This window comes from Drosophila takahashii, chromosome 2R (genome assembly GCF_030179915.1).
Source record: "Drosophila takahashii strain IR98-3 E-12201 chromosome 2R, DtakHiC1v2, whole genome shotgun sequence".
Taxonomy (NCBI): Eukaryota; Metazoa; Arthropoda; class Insecta; order Diptera; family Drosophilidae; genus Drosophila; species Drosophila takahashii.
In genome coordinates this window covers 43,320,881-43,337,764 of record NC_091679.1, presented here as the reverse complement: position 1 = coordinate 43,337,764, position 16,884 = coordinate 43,320,881, and the positions used below count along the sequence as shown (strand labels likewise).

The 16,884-nt window shown below is 41.7% G+C and overlaps 5 protein-coding genes across 5 annotated transcripts; 3 read left to right on the top strand and 2 right to left on the bottom strand.

The window, feature by feature from the left end:
* Positions 1-41: 41 nt before the first annotated feature.
* On the bottom strand, positions 42-944 carry LOC138912263 (uncharacterized). The gene is made up of 3 exons (XM_070212325.1): positions 883-944; positions 444-571; positions 42-390 (listed from the first exon to the last, which is right to left on the bottom strand). Exons 1-3 carry the CDS (start codon positions 927-929, stop codon positions 137-139), a joined length of 429 nt encoding a protein of 142 aa, XP_070068426.1. The 5' UTR covers positions 930-944; the 3' UTR covers positions 42-136.
* Positions 945-2,596: 1,652 nt separating this feature from the next.
* Positions 2,597-3,331, bottom strand: mago (mago, exon junction complex subunit). Its single transcript, XM_017145219.3, has 2 exons — positions 2,991-3,331; positions 2,597-2,929 (listed from the first exon to the last, which is right to left on the bottom strand). The coding sequence occupies exons 1-2, from the start codon at positions 3,249-3,251 to the stop codon at positions 2,747-2,749; spliced, it is 444 nt and encodes a 147-aa protein (XP_017000708.1). The 5' UTR covers positions 3,252-3,331; the 3' UTR covers positions 2,597-2,746.
* Positions 3,332-3,418: 87 nt separating this feature from the next.
* Positions 3,419-8,056, top strand: Tmtc3 (Transmembrane O-mannosyltransferase targeting cadherins 3). The gene is made up of 4 exons (XM_017145215.3): positions 3,419-3,558; positions 4,719-5,907; positions 5,965-6,746; positions 6,805-8,056. Exons 2-4 carry the CDS (start codon positions 4,830-4,832, stop codon positions 7,690-7,692), a joined length of 2,748 nt encoding a protein of 915 aa, XP_017000704.2. The 5' UTR covers positions 3,419-3,558; positions 4,719-4,829; the 3' UTR covers positions 7,693-8,056.
* A 2,137-nt stretch (positions 8,057-10,193) lies between these two features.
* Positions 10,194-11,286, top strand: LOC108060732 (acetyl-coenzyme A transporter 1-like). The gene is made up of 2 exons (XM_044393287.1): positions 10,194-11,172; positions 11,267-11,286. Exons 1-2 carry the CDS (start codon positions 10,194-10,196, stop codon positions 11,284-11,286), a joined length of 999 nt encoding a protein of 332 aa, XP_044249222.1.
* Positions 11,287-13,970: 2,684 nt separating this feature from the next.
* LOC108060741 (acetyl-coenzyme A transporter 1-like) lies at positions 13,971-15,923 on the top strand. Its single transcript, XM_017146576.3, has 2 exons — positions 13,971-13,979; positions 14,328-15,923. Exon 2 carries the CDS (start codon positions 14,337-14,339, stop codon positions 15,579-15,581), a length of 1,245 nt encoding a protein of 414 aa, XP_017002065.2. The 5' UTR covers positions 13,971-13,979; positions 14,328-14,336; the 3' UTR covers positions 15,582-15,923.
* The last annotated feature ends 961 nt before the right edge of the window (positions 15,924-16,884 follow it).

Genomic DNA, 16,884 nt, shown 5'->3' with positions numbered 1-16,884 from the left:
CTATCTACCGGAACAATAGAAAAGGTAATTATTGAAAACAGTTTTTTAGTTTCGTTTCTCTTTATTTTATTTGCAACTTGGAAATTGAAACGAAATAAGGAAAATACAAGCCATCAAGTTGCACTTTAAGTAGATATTACTTCTTTGCATATCTGTGGTTGATGTTGATGTAGTTGTAGGTGACACTGTTGGGCGGAGCATTGTTGGCCAGGGCACGAGTGATCTGCTCCACTTCCACGACAGCCCGTCGATTGTTGGCTTGGATCTGCCTAGAAGTCGCGGCACTTGGCTTGGCCACCTGGTTGGAGTAGGTGGTCTGCTGGTACTGGTAACTGTGGCCCTGGCCACTACCATTCCAGTTGTCCACTTGTCGGCCACTCATCTTGATTTCTAAGTCAAAATATTTCAGTTTCTACTGAAGCACAAAAATTCCTTTTACGAACCAGTTGAAGATTTTTCGAAGAACAAACGTCTGTACTCTTTCAGCTTCGCGAAGCTACTGAAATCTGTTTCTCCATCAGCCAACGATCCTGACCAGCAATTCGGATGAGTTCTATATACAAAAACCAATCTGAAATGGAAAACTCTCTTCATATATAATGATATCTATATGCATGTACAACGGAATCCATGTAACGTCGTGGGGACTTATGTGATCTCAGAAGCATATTTGCTTGGATCAGCTAGTTCGATTGATATAGTGGGAGCCGATTGGCTGAGCTCAGAGCTTAAACACATAGGAGTATTGCCGTAGTAGGCACATTTGTGAGACTATTTGTTTGAGTTTTTTGTCCAATCCACTTTGGGCGGAGTGGGAGTTCGAGTTTTATAGTCTGCCCTCTGTTCCAGCAATTCGGCTGAGTTATATACATGCATACTTACATATCTATGTAAAAACGGAACTGAAATGAAAAACTGCTTAAGTACATATAAGAATATGGACAATTCCATAATGTCGCTCAAATCGATTGAGTTTACACTCTTCCCACTTTTTTGTGAAAATGCCCATATCCACATGAATTTTGTAATAGGGATTTTTCTGAGTTTAAAAGCATTTTTGCTTGGATCAGCTAATACGTTTGATGCTCTCATATAGAAAGATACCTTTTTGGTTGTGTTAGGTCTCATTTTATAGATACTAAATTCAAATATAGTACTCGGATTTAAATTTAAGAAGACAAAATAAAAAAATTCTCCTAAATTTATTAAACATCCAATATTTATGAGAAAAATATTTAATATTTTAAAAAAATATTCAAGAAAGTCGATTCTTGGATTTCAGATTCTGTTCCAAAAAAGAATGCCCCAAAAATTACTCTCCATAAAAATTGAAAACTATGAAAGAATTTTTAGTTTTCCACCATTGATTTAAATGATTTTATTGAAATAGCTTCCAATTAATATTCATGGTTAATATTGACAATGTTTACAATAATATTTTTACCGTCCAAAGGAGATTTCGATTGGGTTGATTTTGATGGATTGGAGACTTGCGAAGTAGATTTCGGGGCAGGCCCAATTTCAATTAAACCGATATGAGATGTCTCACACATAGTGCTCTGAGAAGTTGAAGCATTATTTCCCCGGGCTGCACGAGATCCGCGTGAATTGGAAATGGATGCCCTGGATCGGGAATGGGATGACTGGTTTCGACCTCCACCTTGGTAGTTTCCATTCCGATTAGAGTTGTATTGGTAGTCGTCGTTGGAAAAGGAATTGTAAGGGTCTTCATAACCGTACTGGTCTTGGTAATCTTGGTAATCCTGGTAATTTAATCCAGAATCATATTGATCCTGATCATAATACTGGTCGTTAAACTCATTGTAATTATTGTCCCAGTTGTTCAGCTCCCAGCCACTCATAATGAAATCTGTGGATGATGAGTGTTTAGTTTTGCAATGTTTATAAAGTCTGGAAGATCACTTTACGAACCAAGTTTCCTCTGTTTACGATCGAAGTCTGCTTAGCTCCAGTTGCTCCTGAGCACTGAAATCCGTCTTCCACTCTGGCTCTTTTCCTGCCCTGAAAAGCCGTCTCAGCGGTTCCGTCGATTTTTGTATACATGTATGCAAAAGACCCCACCCATTGGATATGTACTGAACCTTATATAGGAACCCGAGCGGATTGTTATGGCTGAGACTACGTTCTCTCCACAGGCAAATTTTGCTTCCTAAGCTAAAATTTCGGAGCGGCATTCTGTTTTCAAATGTAAACATCTCGAGTGGTTTCAGTTTAAGGACCCATTTGGAGTACAGCTTGAATTCATGTTTATGACTGGGATCTCTTGGCTAATGAAACCACTGAAATTCGACTCCTTTTACATTTCACATTCCATGAGCTGCTAGGTAATCAAATTTCTAAACTATAGCGAACCGTAATTATTGGGATTTAATATGGTTCTTCAATAAAATTTTGTGGAATGCTATAAAACTGATTTTGGACAAAGTATACATTATTCTGATTAATATACGATTTTTGAAATCAGATTTCGTTACTTTTATAATGGCATATTAAGACAAGGATCTGAACTGGATCACTATATATATATTTTCCGTTTACAACTCAGCTAATTTTGATATTTGCCAAGGCCTTGAAATATTCTCCAATCATGATCATTATTTATTCACTGTAAACTGTACACAAAAGTACGGCGTTATAGCTAATACAAGTACAAGTATTGTAGAGGTTCCATTACAAAATACACTGCGTCCGATAAATAGGCTATGTTTAGGGCGGAATACTCGGCTTATATGGGCTTGATCTTGAAGTGCAGGCCGATGAGTGAGAAGACCAGGCACTTGAGATCCTGCACCAGGTAGTAGAAGCACCGCAGTCCCTCGGGGTCCTTGGACCGATTGACGTCCACCAAGGATCCTGTCTTGGAGGTGGTAAACGAGATGTGCTCGTCCCCGATGACGATCTCCAGTTCCTACGAAAAGACACATGGTTAGTGAGGTGATCTGCTGCAAGGGAAAGAGCGTAGAACTCACCTGCCGACCCACGCGATCTGGTGGCGGCCACGGCAGATCATCCTCCTGCATGATCTCCGAATCGATGATGATCCGCTTCAGCTCCTCCATCACTGATTGGTGCACAAATGCCTCCTTGCGGATCATGGTGTCGTTTTTGTAGTTGGAGTTGTTGGCGTACCGCAGCTTGCCGTCCGGCCGGAACTCGAACTCCAGGAACTCGTGGCCGAACTTGCCCTTGTGGCCGACGTAGTAGCGCAAGTAAAAGTCCTCCGTGGACATGTTTGTTGTCTTTTTGTAAGTAAAAAAGTAACACTTTAAGAAAAATGCTATTTTCTTTTTCTTTCCTTTCTTCTTCTTTTTCACCGAAAACGCGGCAGTGGTGGCAGACACACGATAGCACTATCGCCGCATATCGATAAGCGTTCGCTGGGAATGGCTGGCTGCGAAGAGGAAGAGCGGCCAATCGATAACACAACAACAAACCACGTCCAAGTCGCGCTGTTGGCTCTGATTTTTATTAAAATGTAACTTCGTTTCGTGGCCATGGAACTGCCTCAACAAGTGCTCGACTGACAGGGAATCATAGGTACTGCTCGTCTTGGCATTCGGTGAACTTGGCCCGCAACAATGTAACTATTGCCAAACTGCTACAAAGTTGGCAAAATCGGGTTTGTTTGCACCCAAGTGAGCCTGTGTGTGCGTGTGTGTGTGAGGGGCCACCGCCGATGTAATGGCGTCCATGTCATCAAAATTGGGAGAGGACACGCGGCCGCCTGGCTCTCCGGCTCCGCCGATTCCCTCTCCTGCTCCTGCCTCTCCGTATCTCGGTCAAAGTAATTTTACAAAAACACGCACGGCCATTAATCTGCGACCCGGAGAGCGAGAGAGAGCGGGAGAGCCGAGAGCACGGCGAGAGCGGGGCGAGCTGGCAAGTGAAAGTGCAAGGATGCAAGGATACGAGGATGCGGGAGCGCGCATGTGCCGCTCGTGGCGGGAAAACGGGAAAGCGGCGCTAAACGGAGCACGTGTCGTCCTTCGGGAAAAGTCGGTCGTGCAACAAAGTTGCGCTCAGCTGAGATTCCATCCTCTCTAAAAGGCTCCTCCCGATTCTCTGGTGGTGGTTTGTTTTGACTGCCCGTCCCGGAAAATCGATGACATTGAGTGAAACATTGTGGCATCCGCCCAATCCGCCCATTCCGCCCATCTGCCCATCAGTAATGCCCCTCAGTATTTACAACAGTTTATGCTCTCTTCGCTCTCCGTCGTCCCAATATCACGTATACGTATTCCCAGTCCGCATCCGGAGCTTACAACTTTGTTAACTTCGGGCCTTTGTGTGAGCGGCAGTCGGTAACCAGGACAGTAACCGGGAAGGAGTTACTTTGTTGCGCATTAATTGATTTTTTCCGCAATCAGTTTTTGCTTCTTTGTAGCAGAGGACTTGCAAGTGCTTATAAAAAGCGGTGGAAAGTTTGTTTTGTCATTAAAACCACTTTGAATCCGGTGTCCGGAAAGTAAAAGGAGTTGGGTGTGTATCCACAAAAGTTGCAAGTAGCTTACATATACATTACTGCACAAGTTAGTTGACCATAGGAGGGGATTCCCCATCCCCTTTGGAAAATAAATATTTGTAGCATACATCTAAGGGCTTTTACTTAAGAGTAACCTGGTTACAAAGGGGTTTCTTTACTTTAAACCTTAGTAATTTATAATTTCCAGTTAACTAATGGTTTTTTTCCTTTCCAGGACATCCAAGGACCTGCCTGGGAAAAACCCTGCATGCAACATTTCGCCGCCTGACCGAACAATTATGGATACATGAAACCTTTCACGAAGTAACGCGAACGCGAAGTCAACATGTCAACGAACCCCAACCCCGGAGCCCCTCAGCATGCACCGCCCTCCTCCTCCTCCGCCTCCTCGTCGAGCTCCTCCTCCTCGCAGCGCAACCTGCTCGAGTTCCTGTCCATTTGCGTGGCCTGCATCGCCTGCTACTACAACAGCACCCAGTGCGGCCTGGTCTTCGACGACATCAGTGCGATTAGGGACAACAAGGACCTCAGGCCCCACACGCCATTGCGCAACGTCTTCCTGAACGATTTCTGGGGCACGCCGATGCGAAAGGAGCAGTCCCACAAGTCCTATCGCCCGCTCACCGTGCTGACGTTCCGCTTCAACTACTTGCTGCATGCGCTGGAGCCGTTTGGCTACCACCTCGTCAACCTGCTGCTGCACTTGTCGGTCTGCCTGCTGTGGCGTCGGGTCTGCCGGCTGCTGCTGCGCCAGTGTGCCTCGTCGTCGGGCAGTAACGCCACCTCCCAGCTCAACACATGCGCCTTTGTGGCCTCGCTGCTCTTTGCCGTGCACCCGATTCACACGGAGGCCGTTACTGGCGTCGTCGGGCGCGCTGAATTGCTCTCTTCCATCTGCTTCCTGGCCGCCTTTCTCAGCTACGCGAGGTCCGTCGGCGACCCGCGTCGCACCAATTGGCTGGCGCTCTTCGCCTGCTTTGGCAGTTGCCTGCTGGCCTCCATGCTGTGCAAGGAGCAGGGCATCACCATCGCCGGGATTTGTGTTGTGTACGAGTTGTTCGTGGTGCACAAACTGCGGCCGCTGCATCTGTGCCACTTGGTGCTGCGCCTCTTCGAGGAGCGCAGCGAACAGCAGTCGCCCAAGCTGGCAAATCCCTCGGGCATTCGAAGATGGTCCTCTTCGACGCTGTGGAAACGCCTGATCTTCCTTGGCGGCATCACGCTGGCCCTGCTCGTGGGACGCGTCTACGTGATGGGCTCCCAGCTGCCCATCTTCACGCGCTTCGACAATCCAGCCTCTGCAGCGGATGCGCCCGAGAGGCAACTCACCTACGGCTACCTCATTTACCTCAACTGCTGGCTGCTGCTGTGCCCCTCGCTGCTCTGCTGCGACTGGACAATGGGTGAGTTAGTCTGTAACTATAAAAGGAAATACTTTTTATAACACCACCTTTTTTTAGGCACCGTTCCCATGCTGCAGGGATTTGCGGATGCTCGCAACTTGACCACCCTGCTCACCTTCCTTGGGCTTGGAGCCTTGGTGGCCAAAGCCTGCTTCACCCGGAATCTGGCCCAGTCGCGAACGCTCATCATGTGTCTCGGCTGGATGGTGCTGCCCTTCCTCCCAGCCTCTAATCTGTTCTTCCCCGTGGGATTTGTGGTGGCCGAACGCATTTTGTACATGCCCTCGATGGGCTATTGCCTGCTGGTGGCCTACGGCTTTGGGCAGCTGCAGATTCGCGGCAGCCTGACTAAGCGACGCTTCGGCCAGGCCACTCTGGCCATCCTGCTGCTCACGCACGCGCTGAAGACGCATCAACGCAACGCAGACTGGCGTACAGAGTATTCCCTCTTCATGTCCGGCGTGCATGTTAATCAGCGCAACGCCAAGCTGTACAACAACGTGGGACACGCTCTGGAGAACGAGGGAAAGTTCGAGGAGGCCTTGCTCTACTTCCAGCAGGCGGTGCGCATTCAGACCGATGACATCGGGGCCCACATCAATGTGGGACGCACGTTCAACAACCTGAAGCGCTATGCCGAGGCGGAGCAGGCCTACGTTCAGGCCAAGTCCCTGTTTCCACAGGCCAAGCCGGGCGTCAGCTACCATGCGCGCATAGCGCCCAATCACTTGAATGTCTTCATCAACCTGGCGAATCTCATAGCCAAGAATCAGACGCGTCTGGAGGAGGCTGACCATCTGTATCGACAGGCCATCAGCATGCGGAGTGACTATGTTCAAGTAGGAACAATAGATGCTTTTCTGTTAATATCCTTAATTACTTTTTTGTGACTTTTAGGCCTACATCAACCGCGGCGACATCCTCATGAAGCTGAATCGCACAGCTCAGGCACAGGAGGTGTACGAGCAGGCCTTGTTGTACGACAACGAGAATGCGGATATTTACTACAACCTGGGAGTGGTTTTCCTGGAGCAGGGCAAGAGCCAGCAGGCGCAGGTGTACTTCAACAAGGCCATCGAACTGTACCCGGAGCACGAACAGGCATTGCTCAATTCGGCCATTCTGCTGCAGGAGCTGGGCGGCGAGGAGGCGCGACGGGTTTCCCGCGCCCGTCTGTACAAAGTTCTGGCCAAGGATGATCAGAACGAGAAGGTCTACTTCAACCTGGGCATGCTGGCCATGGACGAGTCGAGCTTCGATGAGGCCGAGCAGTTCTTCAAGAGGGCCATACACCTAAAGTCCGACTTCCGCAGTGCACTGTTTAATTTGGCTCTGCTGCTGGCCGATACAAAACGGCCCCTGGATGCCGTGCCGTTCTTGAATCAACTAATTCGACACCACGCTTCGCATGTGAAGGGTCTGATTCTGCTGGGCGACATCTACATCAACCACATGAAGGATCTGGACGCAGCTGAGAAGTGCTATCGAAGCATTCTTCACTACGATCCCCACAACACTCAGGGACTGCACAACCTGTGTGTGGTGTTCGTGGAGCGCAAGAGGCTGGCCAAAGCTGCTGCCTGTTTGCAGTACGCCCAGCGCTTGGCGCCCGCCGAGGACTACATCGGTCGGCATCTGCAGATCGTTCATGCACGGCTGCAGAAAATCAACAAGTTACCTGAGACGGCGCCAGAGCGAAAGCTCGCGTACGAGGACTATGATCCCCTCGAGTTTAAACTGCCCCAGGATCGACCATCCTCGCATAAGTCGCGTAAACGATCGTAGCAGAAGTAAGCCAGTTATAAGCATGTAAAAAGACAAGAGTTGAGTTAATGGAGCGAAAGCATCCGCATTCTGTGAAACATACAGAGTCTGATAAAGATAACACAAAGTGAAAAAGTGGAGCATTCCACACAATTCCGTTGTACTTATTAGTTATTACCTTAACACTTTGATCATATACTCGTTTTGAAGATATTTATACAACTTTTGGGTATGCAACAACTGATATTTCTTTTGTAAATAACTTATCTAATTTATATGTGGAGGGTTAGCAGTCTTGCATTTACCGAATTAACTTAAGAACGTGTACTAAAATAAATGATAAATATAAAATAAAAATTTGATCTTTCGATTGATTTTATAAAGCCTGTGCTAAAAGATGTTTAGGTGGGGGGCCGCAAAACGGCACATCAACCTGAAGTATTTGTGATTAGAAATCCCGATTTTAATGACTTTGATATACATATTTAGGTTTAGAACAAAAGAAGGTCATTGACCCCAAAGTACATTGCGCACATTCACTAGAATGACATGATGGCTTTTATTTGTGTGACTATACATTGATAAAAAAACGTAGTTAATCAATAGATTTCATATTTAATCAACATGTTTTTCGCTTTGATTTTCATCCACTGCGGTTTTCCATAAATGTAGATATGAAAATATTACATTTAACAATTATAGTTAATTTTAAAAATGCAAAACCTTGGTTTGAATGTGAACATCTTTTTTAATGAAGTAAAATACTATTTTCCACATTGATTGAAATTTCTCCATTTGTTAAATTAATCATTCAATTAAATATTACGTTTTTTTATTTCACTTAAAAATTTAATAGGAATCTTCGCATTCAATATGCAAATATTTATTTTTACTATTCTATTTTTTTATCAGTGTAATCATTGGCATGGCAATGGTATTCGGCCAAGGGCACAGAGAACTCACAGTTTTCACCCACCGGCATTCCTTTTTCCATTCAAATATCTCAATTGAGCCAAGTCGCGAGTGAGAGTGAGTGGGTTTAACTATCAGCACTCTCTAAGCCTTATATGGAACGAGAGGATCGGCCATTGGGCATCGGCCCTAACCATCCGATGCCCCAAAGAGACAGGGGCTGCACTGTCGCTCTCAAGTTTAAGTGTGGTGGTAATTGTGTCGTGTGATTTTATGCACGTCGTCTAGGAGAGATCGGTTCGCCTTTTCGTTTGTTAGTTGGCTGCTGGAAATCGCACAGGTTCCACCTCGGAGCGGGTGGTCCCGACACTCTTGGTTAGAAGAAGGAAAAAAAACCGCACACCACCTGATTTAATTGAAAACAATCATTCCGCTTGGATTTACACAAATTTCACACCGAGGAAAGCAACAGGTAAGATGAAAAGCCTTGCCGACAAAGCAAAAACCAAGTGCAGCACGTGTTTTATCAGTTCGATGTGAATTTGTATCTGTGGGATCGACAAAAAGCCGACGTCATTTGAAATACGCGTATATGTTTAAAAACCACGAAGTTTTGTTGTTTATCTACACACGAAAAAATTAGCTTGTTCAAATTGAATAAATTATGAAACTTTATTAATTTTTATGTTTATGTTATGTGTATCTTTTAATGTTGTAGAAAGTGAATATTCTATTGATCTATGTGTTGAATATATTTAACTTTTTCTTTTGGTCACTAATTTTTTTGTGTGTACAATAATTAGGGTGAATGACCAGTTGCATTCTTAGCGCGCGTGTTTTTTCCTTTACCCATAACTTTTCAAATGCTCAACTCAGAGATTTAGGATGTTTATGCAAACGATCTTCGTGGAGCTTAAATTTCGATTCACTAAAAATAAATGTATAACAACAAAAGTAACTTACTACACAGTTGCATATTAAACTCGTCTGCTGTTTTGACGTCATATCTGTCGTTGCTTTGCTTTGTACTTGGTCCATGTGCTTTATTTGGCCCATGTGGCCAGCTAATTTCACCATGGACTCACATGTTCGTTGGCTACTTTATTCCCGGTTATAAACTGCGTCACCTTGAGTCCCTTTCTCTTTTTATCAAAGTTCTTTGGGTTTCTGTTTTCTTTTCTTTTTGTTTTCAGTCGTGTAGGTTATTTGCATCTTATTTTCAAGGATCTTTATGATTTCAAATGTCGTAAGTCAAGTTGTGAAATTGGGATGGTCCAAATCTCCTTTCCTTTCATGGGAGTTTTCACGAATCTATAATCATAAAATGTTGTTAAGCTGGGGACCCATTTTCTAAGGCTTTTAAAGAACTCCAGTTAGTTCGTCAAAAAAAGTTACAGGCTTACACCAAAATCTAGGGTATTTAAATGATTAAAATTTGTTCTACTTTGTAATTTTTTTTTGCATTTCAAATACTAAGAAAAATATTAGTTATTTTAAGAAACCTTAAATGGAAATTTTTTATAATAATGGTTAATATTGTAAAGTTTGGGTCAACCTAATTATTCTATATCTATGCTTACTTATGTCCTACAAACCATTAGGTTTCCACCATGTCGACTACAGAGAAGATTCCACCCAAGGGCGATACCACAGTGATCGTCGAGGAAAAAACGGAGGAACAGCAACCTGAGATTCGTGAGGATTTATGGAAACTAGTACGCCTTGTGTTCCTGTATGCCTTACTAGGAATTCCCATCGCACTTACCGGAGTTATTGCACGGCTGCATAAGAATGGAGGGGTAGCCCATATAGAACTAGTCATGCTCTTCGCACCCTGGGCTTTTATTTGGAAGCTGTTCTGGACTCCCTTCCTCAATTGCCCCATTATCCACAGCCTCGGTCGTCGCATATCCTGGGTATTCGCGGCTTACGGCCAGTTCATCATATTGGTGATCCTTTCCTTATACGCGGACACTCGTCTGATTGAAAATGGAGGAGCCTCAACCTACTTAGTGCTGCTGCTGGCCCTTATGTTCTCAATGATCTACTTTCTGGTTGCCATCCAGACCATCGAGGTGTATAGATGGGCTTCTACGATGCTGCGACCCTGCAATCTGAGATATAATTCCATCTGCAATAGTGTGGGTCAAAATGTCGGATATTACATGGTGTTAGCCGCCTGGAAATCGAAGGACTTCTGCAACAAATACTTGAGTTCTGCATTCCTGGAAGAAGAAATCATCACACTGCCCCGTTTTCTGTTTATCTTCGGCTTGATATTTCTTGTAGCCACCTATCTAGTGGCCTTTTTTAAGAAGGATGCTCACCAAGAACCCACGACGGAGAACGAGTTGAAAACCCAGGATTTGTCGAAGCTGGTGAAAACTTCGCAGGCGCAGAAATTGGCAGGAGTCCTTTTGGCATACATCTTTATCACCCCGCTCTCTGCAGTTGGTAGTCCCAACCAACCCGAGGAAATATTTTATATGAAGACCATTGTGCTAGCCTCGAAACGCATCCTTATGATGATGGCAAAGTGCTTAACTGGCCCAGGACTTGAGGACATCTCAAAGACAGCTATACCTTACCGTTTCATTACTTGCAACACCTTTCTTGTCGTTATCTTAGCCCTGGTCTTTTCCAATTTTTCATTAACTCTCCTGAATTTTGTGATGGTGTTCAGCAACCATTCTTTTTACATGATCTTAACATACTTCATTTTGCGATCATGTTATGTACCTAACGAAGAAATTAAAACCTACATAATATTCCTTACTACCCTTTTGGAAAGTGCAGACGAGCTTTATTATTATTGCTTGTTGAGCTTCATTTCCAATACAATAAAACCGATGGAGACATCGAGTTAAACAAGAAAGGAAGCTAGCTTCGGCCAGCCGAAGCTTATATACCCTTGCAGATCATTCCTATTAATTAACAAATCGCAAAAATGTTCAATTAATTTCATTAATCTCATTAATTTTCCGATCGTTCCTATGGCAGCTATATGACATAGTCGTCCGATTTTGATCAAATTAAAATTGAAATTCGGAAATATTTAAAAAGAGTCATGTCCTAGAGTAGAAGATAATACAATAAAAACCAAAGAAGCTAGAATTTATTTCCTATTACTTTTCCATTAATTTTCCGATCGTTCCTATGGCAGCTATATGATATATTAGTCCGATTTTTTAAATATTTAATTCGAAATTCAGAAATATTTAAAAAAAAACATCCCCAAAAGTAGAAGGTAATATTTCAAAAAACACCGAAGCTAGAATTTTTTTAACGTTTTCTTTTCCGATCCTTCCTATGGGAGCTATAAGATATAGTTGTCCGATCCGGTTGGTTCCGACATATATACTACCTGCAATAGAAAGAAGACTTTTGGGAAAGTTTCATCCCGATAGCTCAAAAACTGAGAGACTAGTTTGCGTAGAAAAAACAGACGGACAGACAGACAGACGGTCAGACGGACAGACGGACATGGCTAGATCGACTCGTCTAGTGATGCTGATCAAGAATATATATACTTTATGGGGTCGGAAACGTCTCCTTCACTGCGTTGCAAACTTCTGACTGAAATCATAATACCCTCTGCAAGGGTATAAAAATGAGATTTATAGATCTCCATCATAAGGCAAAGAAGATCTCAACTGAGATACAAATGACAACATTAAAAAAAAACACATTTTTGATCGTATACTTAATTTTGTTGAGAGCAACTTAAAAAGACCATGTATTCAAAAGGGGAATTAAACCGAATGTGCCAGTCATGATCATTAACTACTATTAAGGTTTTTGTATTAAGCAATATTACAAGTATTAAATTTTTACTATGGTGAATGTATCTCTCTAATCCAAGCAATTGAAAAACTACTTGCCAAAAGTGTTCCTTACTTAATCAATTATAAAATAAACAAAAGAAAATAAAAATGCTAAATAAATGCAATTAATCGACTTTAAATAACATTTTAGCCATTTTGTCTAATCGAAGAAGTATGCTACAGAAAATAATTTTTGAAAACTCCCATGGTCAGAGGTATTAATCTAAATTAGTGGAAAAACTAAAAAGGTGCTGAAAACTTTTAAAATCAATTAAAATTAATTGATCAAAATAATTTGATTTCTGCACTAAAACCTGCTTTATTAAATAATTTGACAAAGATATTAATTTTGTTAGATCTTTCACACACCCAATAAAAAATTTACACTTTGATTAATAGCTGATTAAATATATTTAGAGCATAGCTCAAGTTAGTAGTAGCCTCTCCCATGGAATTGGGTGGTCGACGATCTAATTAAGAGATTCGGGAGATTATTATTACGGGAGTTTGTCTATCGATGAAGCTTAGCAGCACATGGGTCCGCAGAAGATCAATGATTAAGAGAGGGAGGGTAAGCTGTAGTTATAGTTTTGTCTGTAGGCTGTCCAGTCTTATAAGAACCGTTGAACCAAGCGGTGGTTATCATTCACTAGATCGTTATTTTGCATGGTATTTCGCATCGAGGAAACTTCTGTCAACATCATATAAAGCTACAGGTGACACAGGTAAGATAATATTTACAAGTATTTATTAAAACCCAACACAAATTTTCTTGAGTTCAGGGTTGTGTATGTGATTTATGTAGATTTCAGACAAAGAAAAAGCTGTGAAGCCTGTCTTACCCTTTATTGAAATTTATTTATTAATACTCGTGAATGTTTCTTAGTCTATGTTTTAAGTTTGAGCTTCAACTTTTTGCATTCGCTTTTTGTGCTTTAAAATCTTAATTTCTCAATAGATGGACGCTTTCCACTGTTTTACAAAATTAAAATTCCTAAACTAAACTGCATTTTGAGAAATTCTGAGAAACAGAACCCAAAGTTGGAAAAATGCTAGAAATGGCAAACTTTCCGGGAGTATTACAGGCAACAAATTCTTATTTTGGTGTGGTGTCAAAGCATTTTATTATTATTTTCGAAAAAATAAAGGAGAACATAGCCATTAAACATAAAATCATACAGGTGCCGTCAAAATATTCGTATTGGTTCCGCTCTTCATTTTTAAAAGTGTGTTTTTATAAATTATAACTTTTGATGCGTCACTGGTTCTGTTACACCCTAGATTGTCTTTTTCCATGCCTGCAATATCTTTTAGTAGCCCAAGTTGTGTATGTCGCGGCGCGTAACGTAAGGGCAACTACTACAAATTACGACCTGCGGAAATAAAATGTAATTCCATTGTAACTTAAGTTATAAATTCATGCTAATGCGGGAGAAGTCTTCGATCGAGAGACGAGAACAGGAAGAGAGGGGGATGATCAAAAGGCCCTCTTTCTAATGAGATTAGTATAAAAACGGCCCCCAGCGGGAACTAGGCGCCAAACTGAATCGTAGAGTCGGAGGGCAATGTTGGGTGAGCGAAAAGTTTTCCAATCGTCGTCAATAAAAATTTATATTTTAACTAAGGGTATGCACTATGAAATTACAAGAACCAACCTTTTAGAAAAAACCTTTATCTGAAGAAGTAACGTTTTTCTTTCTTTACAATGCAAACTTCCGTACGTGTTCAAAAATTGGAATCTTTAAATTAATATTAACTTGGAAACATTCTGCCTTTGCCTACTTGCCACTTCTGCTACAAAAAGAAAAATACTTTAAAAATGCTAGAGATTTTAAAAATAAAACCTAAGCATTTGGTCCATATTGATCGGAAAAGTGTTAAGTGTTATTTGTTAAAAGTTTGGGTTTTTTTACGTCATAGGTTTTCACCATGTCGGCTGCAGAGGAAAAGCGTCCCGAGGGCGATACCACAGTGGTCGTCAAGGAAAAAACGGAGGAGCAGCAACCTGGGATTCGTGAGGATTTATGGAAAATAGTACGCCTTGGGTTCCTGTATGCACTACTAGGTATTCCCATCGGACTTATCGGAGTTATTGCAAGGCTGCATAAGAATGGAGGAGTAGGCCGTATAGAACTAGTCATGCTCTTCGCACCCTGGGCTTTTACTTGGAAGCTGTTCTGGATTCCTTTCCTCAACAACTCAATCATCCACAGCATCGGTCGTTGCTTGTCCTGGACATTAGCGGGCTTCGGTCAGTTTATTCTTATTATCATTCTTTCCTTACATGCGATTGAAAATGGAGGATCCTTAAATGTCCCGCTGCTCTCAATTGTGTTCCCACTGATGTACTATCTGGTTGCCATCCAGACCATCGAAGTGCATAATTGGGCTTCTACCATTCTGCAACCCTGCCATCTAAAATATAATCCCATCTGCAATATTGTGGGTCAAAATGCCGGCTATTACCTGGTGTTATTCGCATGGAAATCCTTGGACTTCCGTAATAAATACTTAAGGACTGCTTTCCTGGAAGAAGGAATCAACATACTGGCCATCTTTCTGCTTATCTTTGGGTCGCTATTTTTTTCAGCCTCCATGCTAGTGGCTGTTTTTAAGATAAATGCTGATCGAGAACCCACGGCAGAGGACGAGTTGAAAATGCAGGATCTTTGGAAACTGCCGCAATCTTCCCAGGTCCAGAAATTTGCTGGATTTCTTTTGGTATACATCTTATTCACCCTGCTTACTTCAGTTGGTAGATCCAACCAGCCCGAAAAAATTTGTTATATGATGATAATTATGCTCACCTCGACACGCATCTTTATGATGCTGGTGAAGTGTCTAACTAGACCTGAACTTGAGGACATCTCAGGGTCAGCTATTCCCTACCGTTTCGTTATATTCAACATGTATTTTTTCGTCCTCATTGCCCTAGTTTTTTCAAATTTTTCGTTAACTATTCGGAACTTTTTGGTGGTGCTCATCAACCATTTATTTTATAATAAATTTCTCTGTTACATTTTGCGAACAGCTTGTGCGACGAAGCAGGAAGTCAATAAAACCTACGAAATATTTCTTACTACCCTTTTGGGAACTGCAGACGAACTTTATTGTTTTTGCTTGTCGAGCTTAATTTCCTACACCATGCAACTTGACGATTCGACTTGTTTCTAGGCAAAGAATACCTGGAATACCTCAAATTAAGACATAATATATAATTTTACTTCAACAGGAATTTCATGTGTATACGAGTACCTTCTGGTATATAATCTCAGGTCATCCTAGACAAAAAAAATGGCCCTATTTCATATCGAGTTTTTTTCTGTGTACTCTACTGCATTTTGCAATGCGACGCAATACCACTTATGGATTGCGATTGTCACTACTTTCTACCTCGTTTCCCAGTTAACTTCCTTTTGGATTTAAACTATAATCTTAATACTGACGAATTTAATACTTACAAAGATTTAATTGTAGTAAAAAAATTTTGTTTAAAAAATCATGTTTTAATTATCGCAATGGCACGTGTACGAGTACTGCCGTCCCATAGTGATCTGCATTCCAAGAAAAAATACCTCAATAACATTATAAAAGCCAAATTTAAATAAGTATAAGTTCAATATTATTGATATCAATACCAAAAGACTCAAACCGTATGTGCCAAAATATATACAAACTATATAGATTAAACAAAAATGTTGAAATATTTTCAAAGCTGTTATCTTGGTATTATTAGAAACTAGCTAAAAGTGTTCCTAACTTATTAAACTAGCAATTATAAAATATAAAATAAAAATGCAAACGACTGTGTAACCAATTATTTTTCTTGAAATAACATTTCTGAAGTGATGGAAAGTTGTCGAAGGAGTATATTAACCCACACTCATAGAAATTTTTACCCTAAATCGCCCTAAAAAACTGACTTTTCGCCCGTGGATTTAGAAAATCGCCCATAAATTGTATCCGCTGGCGATTCGCCCGTGTATTTAGAAAAATGTTCTAAAAAATCCCTATGGAAATTTGGTTTAATTTAGGGTGATTTTTCTTGTATTGAGAAATATTTTCCTTTTTTTAGGGTGATTTTCCCTAAGTTTAAGGCGTATTTTTCTAAAAGTAAGGGCGAACTTTCTGTTTTTAAAGGCAAATGCCCTAAAAAATTATGCAAATTAAAAAAAATCGTGTTTGAGCATGCTTAACTGAATTTGGGAAGCATGAATTTTAGTCGTGTATATTCTGGGAACTGGGACTGCTTTAATTAAACAACACCGACGGAGGAGACCGTTGCATATTATTGTATTGGTGTGTAGCTTATATGGGAGCTGCGTTAGGAGGGGGGCCCGATCTATACAACACAGCCGTTAGAACTGAAAAATCATGTTTGTAAACGAATTAGGGAAATAAATATGAGGAGAAAAAACAACTTACTTTTTTTGGTCATTGCGAGAATCGAACCCACGACCTCTCGGTTTAGAGTCTA

Bases quoted from the DNA above. Each gene is read 5' to 3' on its own strand.
- mago (XM_017145219.3), bottom strand. From the start codon at position 3,251: ATGTCCACGGAGGACTTTTACTTGCGCTACTACGTCGGCCACAAGGGC. The intron at 2,930-2,990 runs GTGAGTTCTACG...GTCTTTTCGTAG, and splicing joins CAGATCGCGTGGGTCGGCAG to GAACTGGAGATCGTCATCGG.
- Tmtc3 (XM_017145215.3), top strand. From the start codon at position 4,830: ATGTCAACGAACCCCAACCCCGGAGCCCCTCAGCATGCACCGCCCTCC. The intron at 5,908-5,964 runs GTGAGTTAGTCT...ACCTTTTTTTAG, and splicing joins CTGCTGCGACTGGACAATGG to GCACCGTTCCCATGCTGCAG. The intron at 6,747-6,804 runs GTAGGAACAATA...TGTGACTTTTAG, and splicing joins TGCGGAGTGACTATGTTCAA to GCCTACATCAACCGCGGCGA.
- LOC108060741 (XM_017146576.3), top strand. From the start codon at position 14,337: ATGTCGGCTGCAGAGGAAAAGCGTCCCGAGGGCGATACCACAGTGGTC.
- LOC138912263 (XM_070212325.1), bottom strand. From the start codon at position 929: ATGTACTTAAGCAGTTTTTCATTTCAGTTCCGTTTTTACATAGATAT. The intron at 572-882 runs GTAAGTATGCAT...TTTCCATTTCAG, and splicing joins TTCCGTTTTTACATAGATAT to ATTGGTTTTTGTATATAGAA. The intron at 391-443 runs GTTCGTAAAAGG...ATTTTGACTTAG, and splicing joins CTTCGAAAAATCTTCAACTG to AAATCAAGATGAGTGGCCGA.
- LOC108060732 (XM_044393287.1), top strand. From the start codon at position 10,194: ATGTCGACTACAGAGAAGATTCCACCCAAGGGCGATACCACAGTGATC. The intron at 11,173-11,266 runs GTTTCATTACTT...GATGGTGTTCAG, and splicing joins AAAGACAGCTATACCTTACC to CAACCATTCTTTTTACATGA.